The sequence below is a fragment of the Hydra vulgaris genome, chromosome 12 (assembly GCF_038396675.1).
Source record: "Hydra vulgaris chromosome 12, alternate assembly HydraT2T_AEP".
In the NCBI taxonomy this organism is placed as follows: domain Eukaryota; kingdom Metazoa; phylum Cnidaria; class Hydrozoa; order Anthoathecata; family Hydridae; genus Hydra; species Hydra vulgaris.
Genome location: NC_088931.1, coordinates 6,753,963 through 6,767,692, shown reverse-complemented (window position 1 = coordinate 6,767,692; position 13,730 = coordinate 6,753,963). Strand labels below are relative to the sequence as shown.

The following is a 13,730-nucleotide window of genomic DNA, read 5'->3' as shown; positions in this document are numbered from 1 at the left end:
TGCCCCAGAAGCAGCTTTTTTTTTTTACAAGTGTAGTTGGTCTTCGATCAATATTGGATATAATAGTGACAACACAGCAACTGCTGACAAAAATGATACAAATTTTATACCTAAGCCAAATACATCTTTGTTTGATAATGAAGCAATTTAAACTTGTCAGGTCAGGTTATCCTGCTACTGGTAACATGTAACCAAGTACAATCTGCTTCATGTCCTGCTGCGTTGTAGGATACACTGTTTAGGCAAAGGCTAGGAGAAGTTAACAAATACTCTTAAAGCACCCTTGCCTTAGGGCTCTTGGTTGAGTAAAGACTTGAGATAGTGTCTTTGTAAAAATACTCATCTTGGGCAGATGTTAAATGCAATCGGCTAATGTCTTTTAGAAGACCTCCTTGGCAAAGACTTAAGGGCTAAACAGATTCTATCTGTAGACCAGCCTCGCACCCCTTCTTTATCTATTAGGCTGGCAAAGATGTATTTTTAATACATTGCTTCCAGTTTAGGATGTTGAATGCTGGATCTTCTTGACTCAATGCATGGGTTTTGCTTAAGTCTCTGTTTTTATGATAAGGCAACTTATTCCATTATCACCAACTTGCTCTTTGTAAGACTAATTTGAGCTTAGCTGTCTTATCTTGTGATCTTAGTGTTGATGTTTATCTTCCTTTAATTCTTTAAGACTCCAATAGTCACATGCTTGGCCTGGGCATTTACATTCGTAAGAATTCACCCATTTGTAAGGAAACTAGGTTTGAATCCACAGACTATTCTTTTATGTGCTTTCATTTAGCACCACTTCACTCTATCGCCATTTTCTTTGTTTTATATCGCTCTCCTTCATCTCAAGACTGCACCCTTTTTGATGTTATTTCTGATAATATTGATCAAGCCCTCTCACTTCATCCATCAGCCAATATCGTTGTTGTTGGTTACTTTAATGCACATCACACAGAATGGCTTGGCTCTAGTGTCGGTGACTCTGCAGGCATTAAAGCCCACAACTTTTGCCTTTCTCAATCCCTAACTCAAATAGTTAAATTTCCAAATTGCTTTCCAAAGAAACTGAATCATTTACCTTCTTTACTTGACTTATGTCTTGTTTCTTATCCTAGTCAGTGCTCAGTCTCTCCACATTCACCCTTAGGTGCTTCTGATCACAGTTCGATCTCTTTAAAACTATTATTTCTTTTTTCTTCATCATCAGAATCCCCCTATCATCGTACCTCTTACAACTACCTTAAAGCTGGCTGGGACTCTTTCCGTGATTTTCTTTGTGATGGTCCTTGGGTAGAAATCTTTCTTCTTCCTGCTGACAAATGTGTTTCTTACATAACTTAGTGGATTCAGGCTGGCATGGAATCTTTTATTCCTTCTCGACGATTCCAGATCAAGCCTTACTCTTCTCCATGGTTTTCCTCACATTGTGCTGCAATTTCTAACCAAAACCGTTACTTCCATATCTATCAGCAAAACAATTCTCCAGAAAACAGACGAATGTTTATTACTGCTAGAAAAAATGTAAAGAGGTTTTGTTTAAGGCCAAAGCCCGCTATTCTCAGGTCATAAAATCTCGTATTTCATCACAAAAATTAGGCTCTCATGACTTCTGGAAAATCTTTATTAATACCAATAATAAGAGCAAATCTATTAATCCACCTTTCTTGTATGGTTCAGACTTTGTCACCTCTCCTAAAGACAAAGCTGAACTGTTTGCTAAGAACTTTTCATCAATATCATTTCTTGATTCTACTAGTTGCATTCTACCTGATTTTACCGTCAATTAGGTTGATCCATTGCTTGACATTCGTATCACTCCAGCTTCTGTATCTAAAGTGATTTCCTGCTTAGACTCTTCTACAACTTGTGGTCCGGACAACATACCTGTTACAGTCTTGCAGAGGTGTTCTCCGGAGCTGTCGTCTATACTTTCAAAACAATTCAACAAGTGCTTATCAGAGTCTGCTTTCCAACCTGCTGGAAAGCAGCACCTGTTATCCCGATTTTCAAAAATTCTGGAGAGCGATCTGATTGGTATAACTACTGTTTACCATTAGTCTTCTTTTTATCATAAGCAAGGTTTTTGAATCAGTTAATCTCTCATCTTGAATCTAATAACTTACTTTCTGATCATCAATATGGATTTCAATCTTCTCGTTCTACAACTGATTTCCTAACAGTAATAACCGATTTTATTGTGCATTAGATAGGTTTTATTGTGCATTAGATAAAGGTAGAGAGGTTAAGGCCATTGCTCTTGATATTTCTAAAGCTTTTGATAAAGTTTGGCGTGTTGGTCTTCTCCGTAAGCTTTCTTCTTGCGGTGTATCTGGTGACACCTTTAAGATTATTGAATCTTTTTTTTTCAATCATATTACAAAAGTTGTCCTCAATGGACAGCCCTCTTCTTTATATTCTGTAACTTCAGAGGTTTCTTAAGGTTCAACCCTTGGCCCTATACTCCTGCTTTGAAGAGAAATTTGGATTTTTCAAATTGTTCAAAATAATATTTTGCACTATCGAGTTTGCAAAAAAAAACATTTTATCATTACATATTTTTTATTTCTGTACTAAACTTTTATTTAAATTTATTGAAGTCCAACTATTGAAATCATTGTATTGTCAAGTAAATCAACCTGGCTTACAGGTATAGTTGATGTTAATAGTTGATCTTTTTTTAAATATTCAATATATCTTCCTATATTGATTCTCAAACAAGAATATTTGACAAGATAAATCAATGTCTTTTACTGCCGTTTGATTTTTACAATTTGTAAATGCTGGTACTATTAAAATAGCTCCTTTTGTTGCTAAAATTGTTGCTTGAATACCCTACTGTAATGCTGTGTATACTACCCTACTGTAATACTGTGCATACTACCCTACTGTAATGCTGTGTATACTACCCTACTGTAATACTGTTTATACTACCCTACTGTAATACTGTGTATACTACCCTACTGTAATACTGTGTATACTACCCTACTGTAATGCCAATTAATTATTTAATGGTATTACATGATTTATAGGTGGAGTAGGTTTGAGCCCTATCTGTTTAGTTATGAGGTCTTTCTATAAATATTTCAGTGCAGTCCATTATAGAAACACAACTTTTGAAGTTTGAGAAACAATATGGCAGATCTGCTCTTATAGCAGCTTGCCACACAATTAAATTGCACAATAGCTAATCGTTTTATCCATAAGCAAAATATTTTTGACTCCTTTACAAATGTTGAATCTCAAAACTAAGCCTTTATTTTTATGTCCAAATCTTAACTTCATTAATACATTTAACAAATGATTTTCTAAGGACATTGTTTTAACAATTGGCTTAACACATGGTTTAACTTTTTGCAAAATCCATTCAAACAAAGCTGGTTTGCTAACTCCAGTTAAATAAGTAATAATAATAAAGATTTTTCTTTTTTTTTTCCTTTGTAAACTTTAATTGTCTTAATATTTTCATAGTTTTTTGTTTCAATTTTTGTATTTGAAATTTTATCTCAAAAGTCCAGTTGTTTTTCTTTTGTTACAAATGCTTGGGTTGGTATGCTTAAAAATAAAAATATGCAAATTTTTAAGAAATTTATTTTTTCGAGAAAAACAATTGGTTTAAAATTATGAACCAATTATGAACCTATTATGAAAAATATGAACCAATTATAATAAAATTATGAACCAATTATGAAAAATTTAATTTACAAACTTTTTATAATTAATTTCAACAGCTCCTTGGATTATCTTGTTTTCTGAAGGACAATTTAAATAGCTTTCTTCAATCATTATCCTTGTTAGTTTTTGCATCATTAAATGATCCAACCTAATGACTTGATTAGAGAGTCTCATTTCTAGAAAGCATTTGCTAATGTTTTTTTACTGTTCACAATGCTCTTCAGAAGCTTTAGAATGTTATCCATATTTTTATAAGAAAATGCAGTTGGTATATAACCAATATAACAGGGATACTCAGATTTTTTTTCTCTAAAAAGGACGAATCACGCTGTTAATATATAAGTAAGAACACTAAGGTTTTAAATCAAAGAGTTTATTTATTTTTATTATTCCTTTTATGTATAAAAAATACATGAAAACTATTAGAACACAAAAAACGCTAAATGGAAAACTAAAAATCTTACTTGTAGCAAAAAGAAAAGGCTATGCTCTACTGAATTTCTTGATACCACAATATCCACAATATGTTTTTTCTTTTAGTTGGCTGTTTGAACTAACAGTTTTTGTTTTTTTGATTATTATTATTTTTTTAATTACTTATTTTACGAACTATTTTTATATACCTTATTATATCATTACTATTTTTAATTATTTGTTTTGATTTCCATCAATAAAGACATTTATGACTTTTTTTTTTAAATTGTTTTTTGTTTTATCTAAACTTTCAAAAAATTCTTATATGGTAAAAGTTTTTAATAATTTTTCTAAGAATTTTTTAATTGCCATATGTTTCACATGTTTTCTTATTATTGACTTTTTTTTTTTTACTTTTAAATTTTATAGTTATTGAGTTTTATATTGTTTTTTAAAGACTTCATAATAATAAATGTTCCTTAATCTATCAATAACTTCTATTATTCTATTGCATGCTTCATGCAAGCTGAACTAAAACGATTAAATAGAGAAATTTGCATTTCAGATGAAATATCAAGTTATAAAGTTATAAAACCGGGGTAAAGTTAGGGAGGCAGTAGATTTTTTTTTTGGATGCCATTTTTTAGAATTTAGAAGAAAAAGAAGCTATTCAACCGCTGACGTCAATGGTAACAGTTTTATATTAACTTCTATTTTTACAAATGATTTACTTACTAATAAAACATGTATTATGGATTCCTTATTGCTAATATATTTTATTTATTATTTTATAATATAACTTAGTATATCTTTCATATCATACATATATACATTTTTTGAAGAGCTAATGTAGACTGGTAATGCTTTTTTTTGTCTATTTTTTTAAATGTTAATGCATCCACACATTAATCTGCATTTTGGTTTGATCTACATACAATTTAAAACAGTTCCATCTGATATAGGTTCCAGGCAGGCTGTTACAAGGTTTCAATTTTTTGATGTTAATAGAGATTTTATAACTTAGTTTGATTTAAATACTGATTCCTGTTTTTCAAAGTATTTTAGAACATTTTTTAAGTTTTGGTGAAAGACCTGGTACATAGTAAAAAAAATTACAAGAAAGTTATGATGGAACGATATTCTTATTCTACTTTTTTGCTGAAACTTTAATACTCCTTATCTACTCTTCATCGTTTTCAATGAACACTTCATCGAAATTTTCAATGAACACTTTAGCTAAAAAGCTTGTTTAGTTTTTCAAATGAGATTATAGATTAAGTAAACTCTGTGGAGTAATCCTTTAAATATAGCTTATACAGTTAAAAATTTTGTCTTTAAAATTTTCAATTTGTGTTTTGAATGCAGTTTAACTTGAATGTTTGTGACTTTTTACTCATACTTTTCTGTTTTGTTATTTATAATGGCTATGTAAAGAAAATTAAATATTTTTTTTAAACTTCAATTGTATATTATATTGAAAGATGTTGTTTACTTCAAATGTCTTGAAATTGTTTTGCTTGCTTGCAAAATAATTTCAACATATCTTAATATGATTTGAGGTTAAGGGCTGTCTTTAAAGTACATTAGGCCTATGGGGAGGGGGGAGGGTTCAATATAAAAGTACGTACGCACAAATTAAAAACAAAATTCCTTAGTAATGTTTGTTTTTCTAATTTATCACAATTAACCAGTACTTGTTAATAACTAAATGTTTTTGAATAAATAACAACTTTATAAAAAAAAATTAAAACCATACTCAGAGGCGATTCTATGAGTAAAAAGAGGGGAGGAGGGAGTAAATCATTAAAAAGTATGGACAGTCTCCTTAAAAAAAAAAAAAAAGGTCCTCAAAACTTAAATTCACCTGATTGAAATGTGTCAAGTACCTGATTATGTGTCAAAAAACCAACTATAACTTAGAAATCACCTTCTTGTAGGGGTGAACCCCCCCCCCCAGTAAAATTGCCTCTGACCATACTGTCTCATTGTTGTCCATAATTTGCCAGCTAACCAATAGAAAATTTAATTTTCTGACTAAAGACCCTAGTTTGCCAACATAAAAGCGAGTATGGTGTAGCGGGAGGGGAGGGTATAATGTCCCTCTATGCACATACATGTCACCCCTTACACACTTGCCCTGAGTATGGCAGACATGTATATCAGGCAACCCTTTTTTTGAGTCCACAAAAAACAGGTTTTAGACATTGTTTTCAACATTACTCATCTTGTGTAAGTTTTTTAAAGCTAATTGTACATTTTAAATTTAAACTTAAACAGCTTTTATACAGAATAGTGCCTTTTATAAGGAAACATATTAGACAATTAGACATATTAGACAATTAACCAGTTTTGTACTTTAAGACTAATAACAGACATAACGATAAATAATAATTAAAAAAAAAATAATTTTTATGTTTTTTATAAATAATTTATAAATATATTTTGCATTTAAAAAAGTATTAAATTTACGTATTGATACTAAATAAATCAAGGTTTTTTTAATTTTCTTACCTTCATACATCTTTCATTGGTAACATCAAAATCAGATTCTGCCATTTGGCTACCACTTTTTATGAAGGAAATAGAACTTTTGACTTTCTCAATTAAATGACCTTCTGTTATCCATTGTAACACAGATCCAACGAAGCTTGTGCAAATTGTATCTAAAAACTAAACAAACATTCTTAACAATTTTAATTTCAGTTTTATTTCAGTTAAAAAATTTTTATTAAATGTTTTTTGTTGTTTATAATATACATATAAAAACTATTTTGAGTCAAATGAAAACATACTCAATATCTGTTGAAAATTTAGAAAGATAATTGATTTTTGTAAATTATTTTAGAAAGATAATTGATTTTTGTAAATTATTTTAGAAAGATAATTGATTTTTGTAAATTATATATATATATATATATATATATATATATATATATATATATATATATATATATATATATATATATATATATATATATATATATATACTTTTGCTATATGTGGTGCTGGATACAATCCGCATTGTTTGAACTAAACTAAGACATGAAAAATAAAAACAAAAAAAATCTGTAAATAAGAGTAACTAATTTTAATAAAAAGAGAACAAACAGATGTTTAGAGAACATCACAAAAACAAACAGATGTTTAGAGAACATCATAAGAACAAACAAATGTTTGGAGAACATCATAAGAACAAACAAATGTTTAGAGAGAATATTGAAAAAATAAACAGATGTTTTGAGAATATTACAAGAAGAAGCAGATGTTTAGAGAACATCACAAGAACAAACAGATATTTAGAGAATATCACAAGAACAAACAGATGTTTAGAGAACATCATAAGAAGAAACAGATATTTAGAGAATATCACAAGAAGAAGCAGGTGTTTAGAGAACATCACAATAACAAATAGATGTTTAGAAAGAACAAAGATTAAAAGAACCATAGTCAAAAAATTTATTGATCAAGTAAAGCAAAAAAATATACAAATAAATTTTAAATATAAAAAAATATAATTCTAAAAATTAGAACATAAACACTTATAATTTAAACAAAAAATTTTCTCTTCAAGTTAAGTTTTGATAAGGTTGTTTAGAGAAATTTATTGCAATAAATATAGCTCTTAATGGACTCATAATATTTTGCGGTAGTGGTGTAGTGGTAAAGCGCTCGCTTCAGAAGCAAGAGGTTCCGAGTTCGATCCCCACCACGTCCCTGGTAGTACCGCGCTCAACTTGTTTCTCCGCGCAGCGGCCTTGTTCGTCGAGGTTCGTGTTTCGGAGTTATAGAGTTGAGAGAGGGTTATAACCACTATTGAGTAGCCTCCTCATCTGTAGTGGCCTTCATGGCCTTGAGGAGTTGAATAACAAAAAAAAAAAAAAAAAAAAAAAGATGTAAGCACCTTTTTTTTTCCAATAAAATAGCCATCTGCAGGATAAAGCTAGGCACAAAACTTTTAGTTAAAGGTAAAGAATATTAACTCCAAAACATTTATTTTGCACCCATGCATTTTAAGCACTGAACTATTTTCCTCCTGATCTTCTTCATAAAGTAAAACAAACCAATCGCCTTTTGTTTTTTTAATTTTTAATTCCGATTCCATTTTATTAACAACTGTATTTCTTTCATTTGCTACATTTTTTGTTTATTATTTTTGAGATTATTTTAACTGACAACGCAGAGTGGATTGCACAAAACTCTTTGCTTTGGTCTATTATTGGAATAATAGATAAAATATTTAATTGCAGTTTTATTTAGCTTATAGACACATCTATCACTGCAGAAAAATCTTTTTGATTCTTCATGCCCAGTAAAGAAGTCTTCAAAAAGCAACATCAAACTAATTTTCAAGTTTTTTTAACTTCAACTTCAATTACCATCAATTTCATTTTCAAAACCACCATCAAGAACATTCTCGGAAACAATCCAAACCAGTGCAACTTACAAATCTGATATGAGTACAATTTAAGACTCGTTGCAAATTAAATTTAAAAGTAAACATAACTTAACATCAAATAAAATGTTTCAGCCAAACAGTAATTTATTGCAAAATTATCTACTAAACATAGGCAAAAAATTATACGAAAACCAAAATAAACTTAGTCAATAAAATTTAAAATGAGGTTTGTTTACAATAGACAATCACGCATAAACTAACTTGGTCCACTCAGATGTATATTTGGTTGTCATTGGTTGTGCTATTGTAACTATAATTCATTCAGAATTTAAGTGGTATGACTTAAGTACTGGTACGATTTAAGCAACCTTATCCTACTACTCTAACATCATGGTGTGATGGGATTTTGTGTAAGATCACTCACAATCTATTATTACCAGAAATAATAAAAAAGATAACCAAAATACTCTGAGGATGTTTGAGATAATTGTTTATTTTAAAATAATAAAAAATGTGATCTTACTTAATATAAAATAAAATTGTAAAATGCTAATTGTTTTTTTCCAAGAATAAAAAATAGCACCACAATTTTTTGACACTTCTAAATCTCAAAAGAGATTTAGAAGTACCAAAGAAATTCAAAAGAGGTTTCAAAAGAGATTTAAAAGTATCAAAAAAATTTCAAGTAAACTTTTAGTAAGTGTAACTGATAAAGAACATGATGGTCAAAAATCTATAAATAAATGTAACAAATAAATATATAGCTGAGATTAAAGAAAAAGATTGAGGCAAAAGATATTGAAAAAACTTAAAAAATAGTGATCATCGCATTAAAAATTTAAAAGAATTTGTAACAGACGACATTTAATACCTTAAATAAGTTACAAAATAACTTAGTGAACTGTTTAAATCAGCATCATCAACCAGCATCGTGATGATGCTATCAACATAGAATGCATCATTGGTTTGAACCTTAAACTGTGAAGACATCAAAAAACTGTTAATTGTTTAAAGAAAAAATATTTAAAAAATTGTTTAAAGAAAAAATTTGTATTTTATTATCTAAAGACCTTCCTATATAATGTTTCTAAAATTTAAATCATTTGAAAAACTCATAAAAAGAAAATGAAAAAAAAAAAATCGGTAAAAAAGTAACATTCTGCATATTTAATACCAATTTATCTCGATGCATCTTTTTAAAAAAAGAAATTAAAAAAAAAAAACTATTTCAGCATCTTACTTTACTTGTTTTTTCGTTGTTCTTTAAATCTGAACAAGAAAATTGAAATTAAAATTAAATTAAAAAAGAATAATCATTATGCATATCATCGACTTTGAGGATAAAGGTGTAATCTCTAAAAATTGCCAAAATAAAACCATTATGTTGTTAACATTAATGTTGTTAACATTAATGTTGGGACCATCAATTAAGAGCACTAGAATTGAATTGAGTTATGTCCAACTTAACTAAATGTTTGAAGTTATTTAAAAGCATTAATATTTACAAAAAGACAAACTGCTGATTTATACTGAATGCTCAAACTTTGTTTAAGTAAAATTAAAATTTCTTGTTAAATCAAACATTATGGAGGTTGCACCTTTGCCCTCTGAGCCAACGATATATACATATATTGCCTCATTAACACACACACACAACACACGCAGAAATTTTTTTCTAAAAATTACCTATTTTTACTTCAGCCTTTGGAGCTTCCTGTTCTTTTAGCTGCTGTTTTAAAATGCCTACTTGCCGCTGTGAAAATTATTTTAAGAAAATAAAAATATATATATTCTCACATCTTTATCTCACATTTCAATCAAAAATAAATTAAATTACTAACTCTACGGTTGTTAAGCTGCACTTAATAATTCATATTTAAAAAATGAATTTTAAAAAACAATGATATACACATAATTTACTTGTAAATTTGTTATTCTATGTTGTTGTGATGAGTTTTTTTCTTCACTATGTTGTAATTTTTCTTGCAAAAACAAAATCTAAAGAATTTTGAATACTTTTTATTAAACTTAAATACAAAAACATAAAAACTACATAAAAATAAACTTTAAAAAAATATACTTTTTCTTTCATTTTGTCGCCAGCTTTCTTTATTATTTGAAAAGATTTTTTAAACTTGACATTTTCATTTTTTAAACCTTCTATTTTGACAATAAACTCCTAAAATCATTCAATACATAATTTAAATTACACAAACATGCTATTTAAATGAATTCAAAAGCACAAAAATATAATGATTCAATACAACATAATAAATATATTACTAAAAGTTTATTGTAATACTCATTACAGTAAGTGTCGCTCATAATAGCATGATCAGAGTAATCATGATTTTGTAGCATATATCTCATAATAAGATTAAAGTCAGCATAAGCTGTCATTGCCGCTGTCATACTGAAATGACCATCAGCAAGAGCTTTAGAGCATATATCAATAATCAATAATACAGTAGTACTAACATAAAGCACAGCAGCATAACAATAGTAATAACATAACAATGATAACAATCAACACAAAACATACATAGAATGAAATATACAACCCATACATTTTTATATATAAAAATCTTGAAAAAAAATACTTGTTCTAATTCTTGAGATTTTTTCTTTACACAATTTTCAACAATCTCTTCCAAAGAAAGAGCATAGTCAGCAAGTTTATTTTCAATCTTATTTAATTTAGCTTCTTTTTCATTTAACATGACTTCCTGTAAATGCAACTTTTTGCTTTCATGCTAAATTATACAACACTGATGAAAGTAAATTAAAAAAAAACTAAAGTAAATAAAAATTAGGAAATAAAAATATAATCAATTAATACATATATATGTATAGTGTCATTATTTTCCTTCATCAAATATATAGTTCTGATTTCAGTGGCACATACAAAGAAGAGATGGGTGGGTGGGTAAGAAGTAACTACCCCTCTGCCTCCTAAGAAATGTCAAACTTCAAAATATTATTGAAAAATTTATAAAAGAAATAACAATACGAAAAATTATTCTGCAGCCAACTATTTACATTTTGTTTTTGCTAAACTAAAACTTTTTCATAGCATTACAAAAAAAATCTGTTGCATTTTTAACATTTTTATGATATTGAAGAAAAACAATGAAAGTTTCTAAACGATTTAATGTTATCATCATTAATTCATTCAATAATTAAATAACAATAAAATACTATTTTAAAAAACTTGTAAAACTGCTTTTAAAAAAGCACTTTCGAAAAAAAGTATAGATTTGGTTTTAATGGCAAATTTTTTTTTTTCAATTTAACTTTAATTTGTAGTATAATTTATATACGCGACACCGTTTTGGTAGTTAAAATTTCAATAAAAAAGTATTTATTTTTCAACAATTGAAGTTAAAACACTTCAAGTTATATTACATTAAAATACACTTCAAGTTGTATTTAAATAAGACACAAAGAATTTTTTTTTTAATAGTAACTGAATAAACTTCTTATGAATTAGTTTTTTATTTAGAAAGCAAAAGTGTGTTTATTACTATTTTAAATAAATAAACGACAAATACTTTTTACTATTTTATTTTATATTTTAAATTAAATTATTTTTATTAGCTACAATGACCAACAGGCTCTTTAGATGACAGGACCATGCAGGTCCTATCATTTTGCCTTTATCTTCAGTGTCATCATCCAAACAACTTTAATTGTGCATTTATTGGCATGGCTAAGTTTAATCAAATTACAATGAAACTTAGTCCTTTTTCTCCAGAACCTGGACTTGGTATGGAAGCTGCTAATTTTACAAGTAAAGCTAATGCAGAAATTAATAAAGAAGATTCAATATCAGCAACAAAAGATGACAGCTGTTTGCCTATAGACATAGGGGCATTTTTAATGCATCAGGTAACTACACAAGATAAATACCAAATATTGAAATGCAATTGGTTTCTTGGTCCAAATTACAAATATCCATATTCTGTACATTTAAAGAACGGTAAGAATGTTAATTGCTTTTTTTCTGAGAAACATATACATAAATTTCCGTGGATAATGATTTCAGAATGCCTTTATGGAACTTTTTTTAAGTATTTTAAGCTTTCTTTTTGCTAAAGTTAGGGGAATACACAGTCAAGTGCAATTACTCAAGCTAGTTACTTTACCTCTTAAAAATTCAAAGCTTTTGGGTAATGATGAAGACTTACAATTACATGATTGCAATGCATATCATAAAGTTGCTATGTTGGCAGCATCAGATTTCATCAGAACATATGAATGTCCCTCTACAGATGTACGTAATTTAGTTAACGAAGGAAGGCTTAAACAGGCTAAAGAAAATCGAGAACGAATAAAGACTATAATTGATTCTATAATATTTCTTGGTCGACAGAATATTGTTTCGGTCATCGCGATGATGGGCAGATCTTTGAAATAAATCAAAACTCTACAGTAATTAATGATGGCAATTTTTGGGAATTGCTTCGCTTTCGAGTGAGTGCTGGGGACAATATTTTTAAAATACATTTGAATAACTGTAATTCTAAAACAACGTACATAAGTAAAAGTATTCAAAATGAAATAATTGAACCATGCGCTCAACAAATTCAGGACTTAAAACAAAAATTTTTTATCGAGATTTTTATAGCGTTATATGATGAATCAACAGATACCAGTCATAGTTCTCAAATGAGTCATACTAAGATATATTGATGTCAATACCTGTGAAATCTGTGAAGATTTTATTGGTTTTGTAAACTGCCATATTGAAAAATATTCTGACTTTACTTATGAACCTGTATTAACTGGAGAATTGCAAGCAAACACAGTTGCAAATACATTGACAAAATTTGGCTTTAATTTAAAGGATTGTGTTGGTATAGGTACTGATGGATGCAGCCTTATGTTAGGTGAAAACAACGGAGCAGTCACAAAGTTACAGAAGATTCTACCAAACGCATTAAAAAGTCCATGTTACAACCATGCTTTAAACTTATCAATTTGCAAATGTTCGTCTGCGCAGCTCGCACAGACAAACAGAGCTACAGAGCTGTAAAAAATACTATTGGCACAATGAAAGAATATCATTTTTTAAAGCTTTGCGAAAGCAAAGTAACGTTCTTAAACATATAAATAAGGGAATGCTTACAAGTTTACGAAAAACAAGATGGATTGAACAGCATGATTCTGTGTTAAGTTTTAGATCTTGTTTAATAAATATAGTAGAAATGCTTGATTTGATCTCTCAGTGGAATGAATGGGATTCTTCAAC

At 28.6% G+C, this 13,730-nt stretch overlaps 1 protein-coding gene across 2 annotated transcripts in view; it reads right to left on the bottom strand.

The window, feature by feature from the left end:
• LOC100214287 (coiled-coil domain-containing protein 138) overlaps positions 1 to 13,730 on the bottom strand; it is a 46,072-nt gene that overhangs the window by 26,500 nt on the left and 5,842 nt on the right. For both annotated transcript variants that reach the window (XR_010642100.1, XM_065811376.1), the window contains exons 4-9: positions 11,080 to 11,232; positions 10,560 to 10,658; positions 10,400 to 10,477; positions 10,166 to 10,232; positions 9,720 to 9,748; positions 6,595 to 6,753 (exon numbers count right to left, since the gene is read on the bottom strand). Coding sequence is in view for 1 of the 2 variants with exons in the window: in XM_065811376.1 (XP_065667448.1) it covers positions 6,595 to 6,753; positions 9,720 to 9,748; positions 10,166 to 10,232; positions 10,400 to 10,477; positions 10,560 to 10,658; positions 11,080 to 11,232 (585 nt within the window). In the remaining variant the exon portion in view is untranslated. The remainder of the gene's footprint in view (positions 1 to 6,594; positions 6,754 to 9,719; positions 9,749 to 10,165; positions 10,233 to 10,399; positions 10,478 to 10,559; positions 10,659 to 11,079; positions 11,233 to 13,730) is intronic.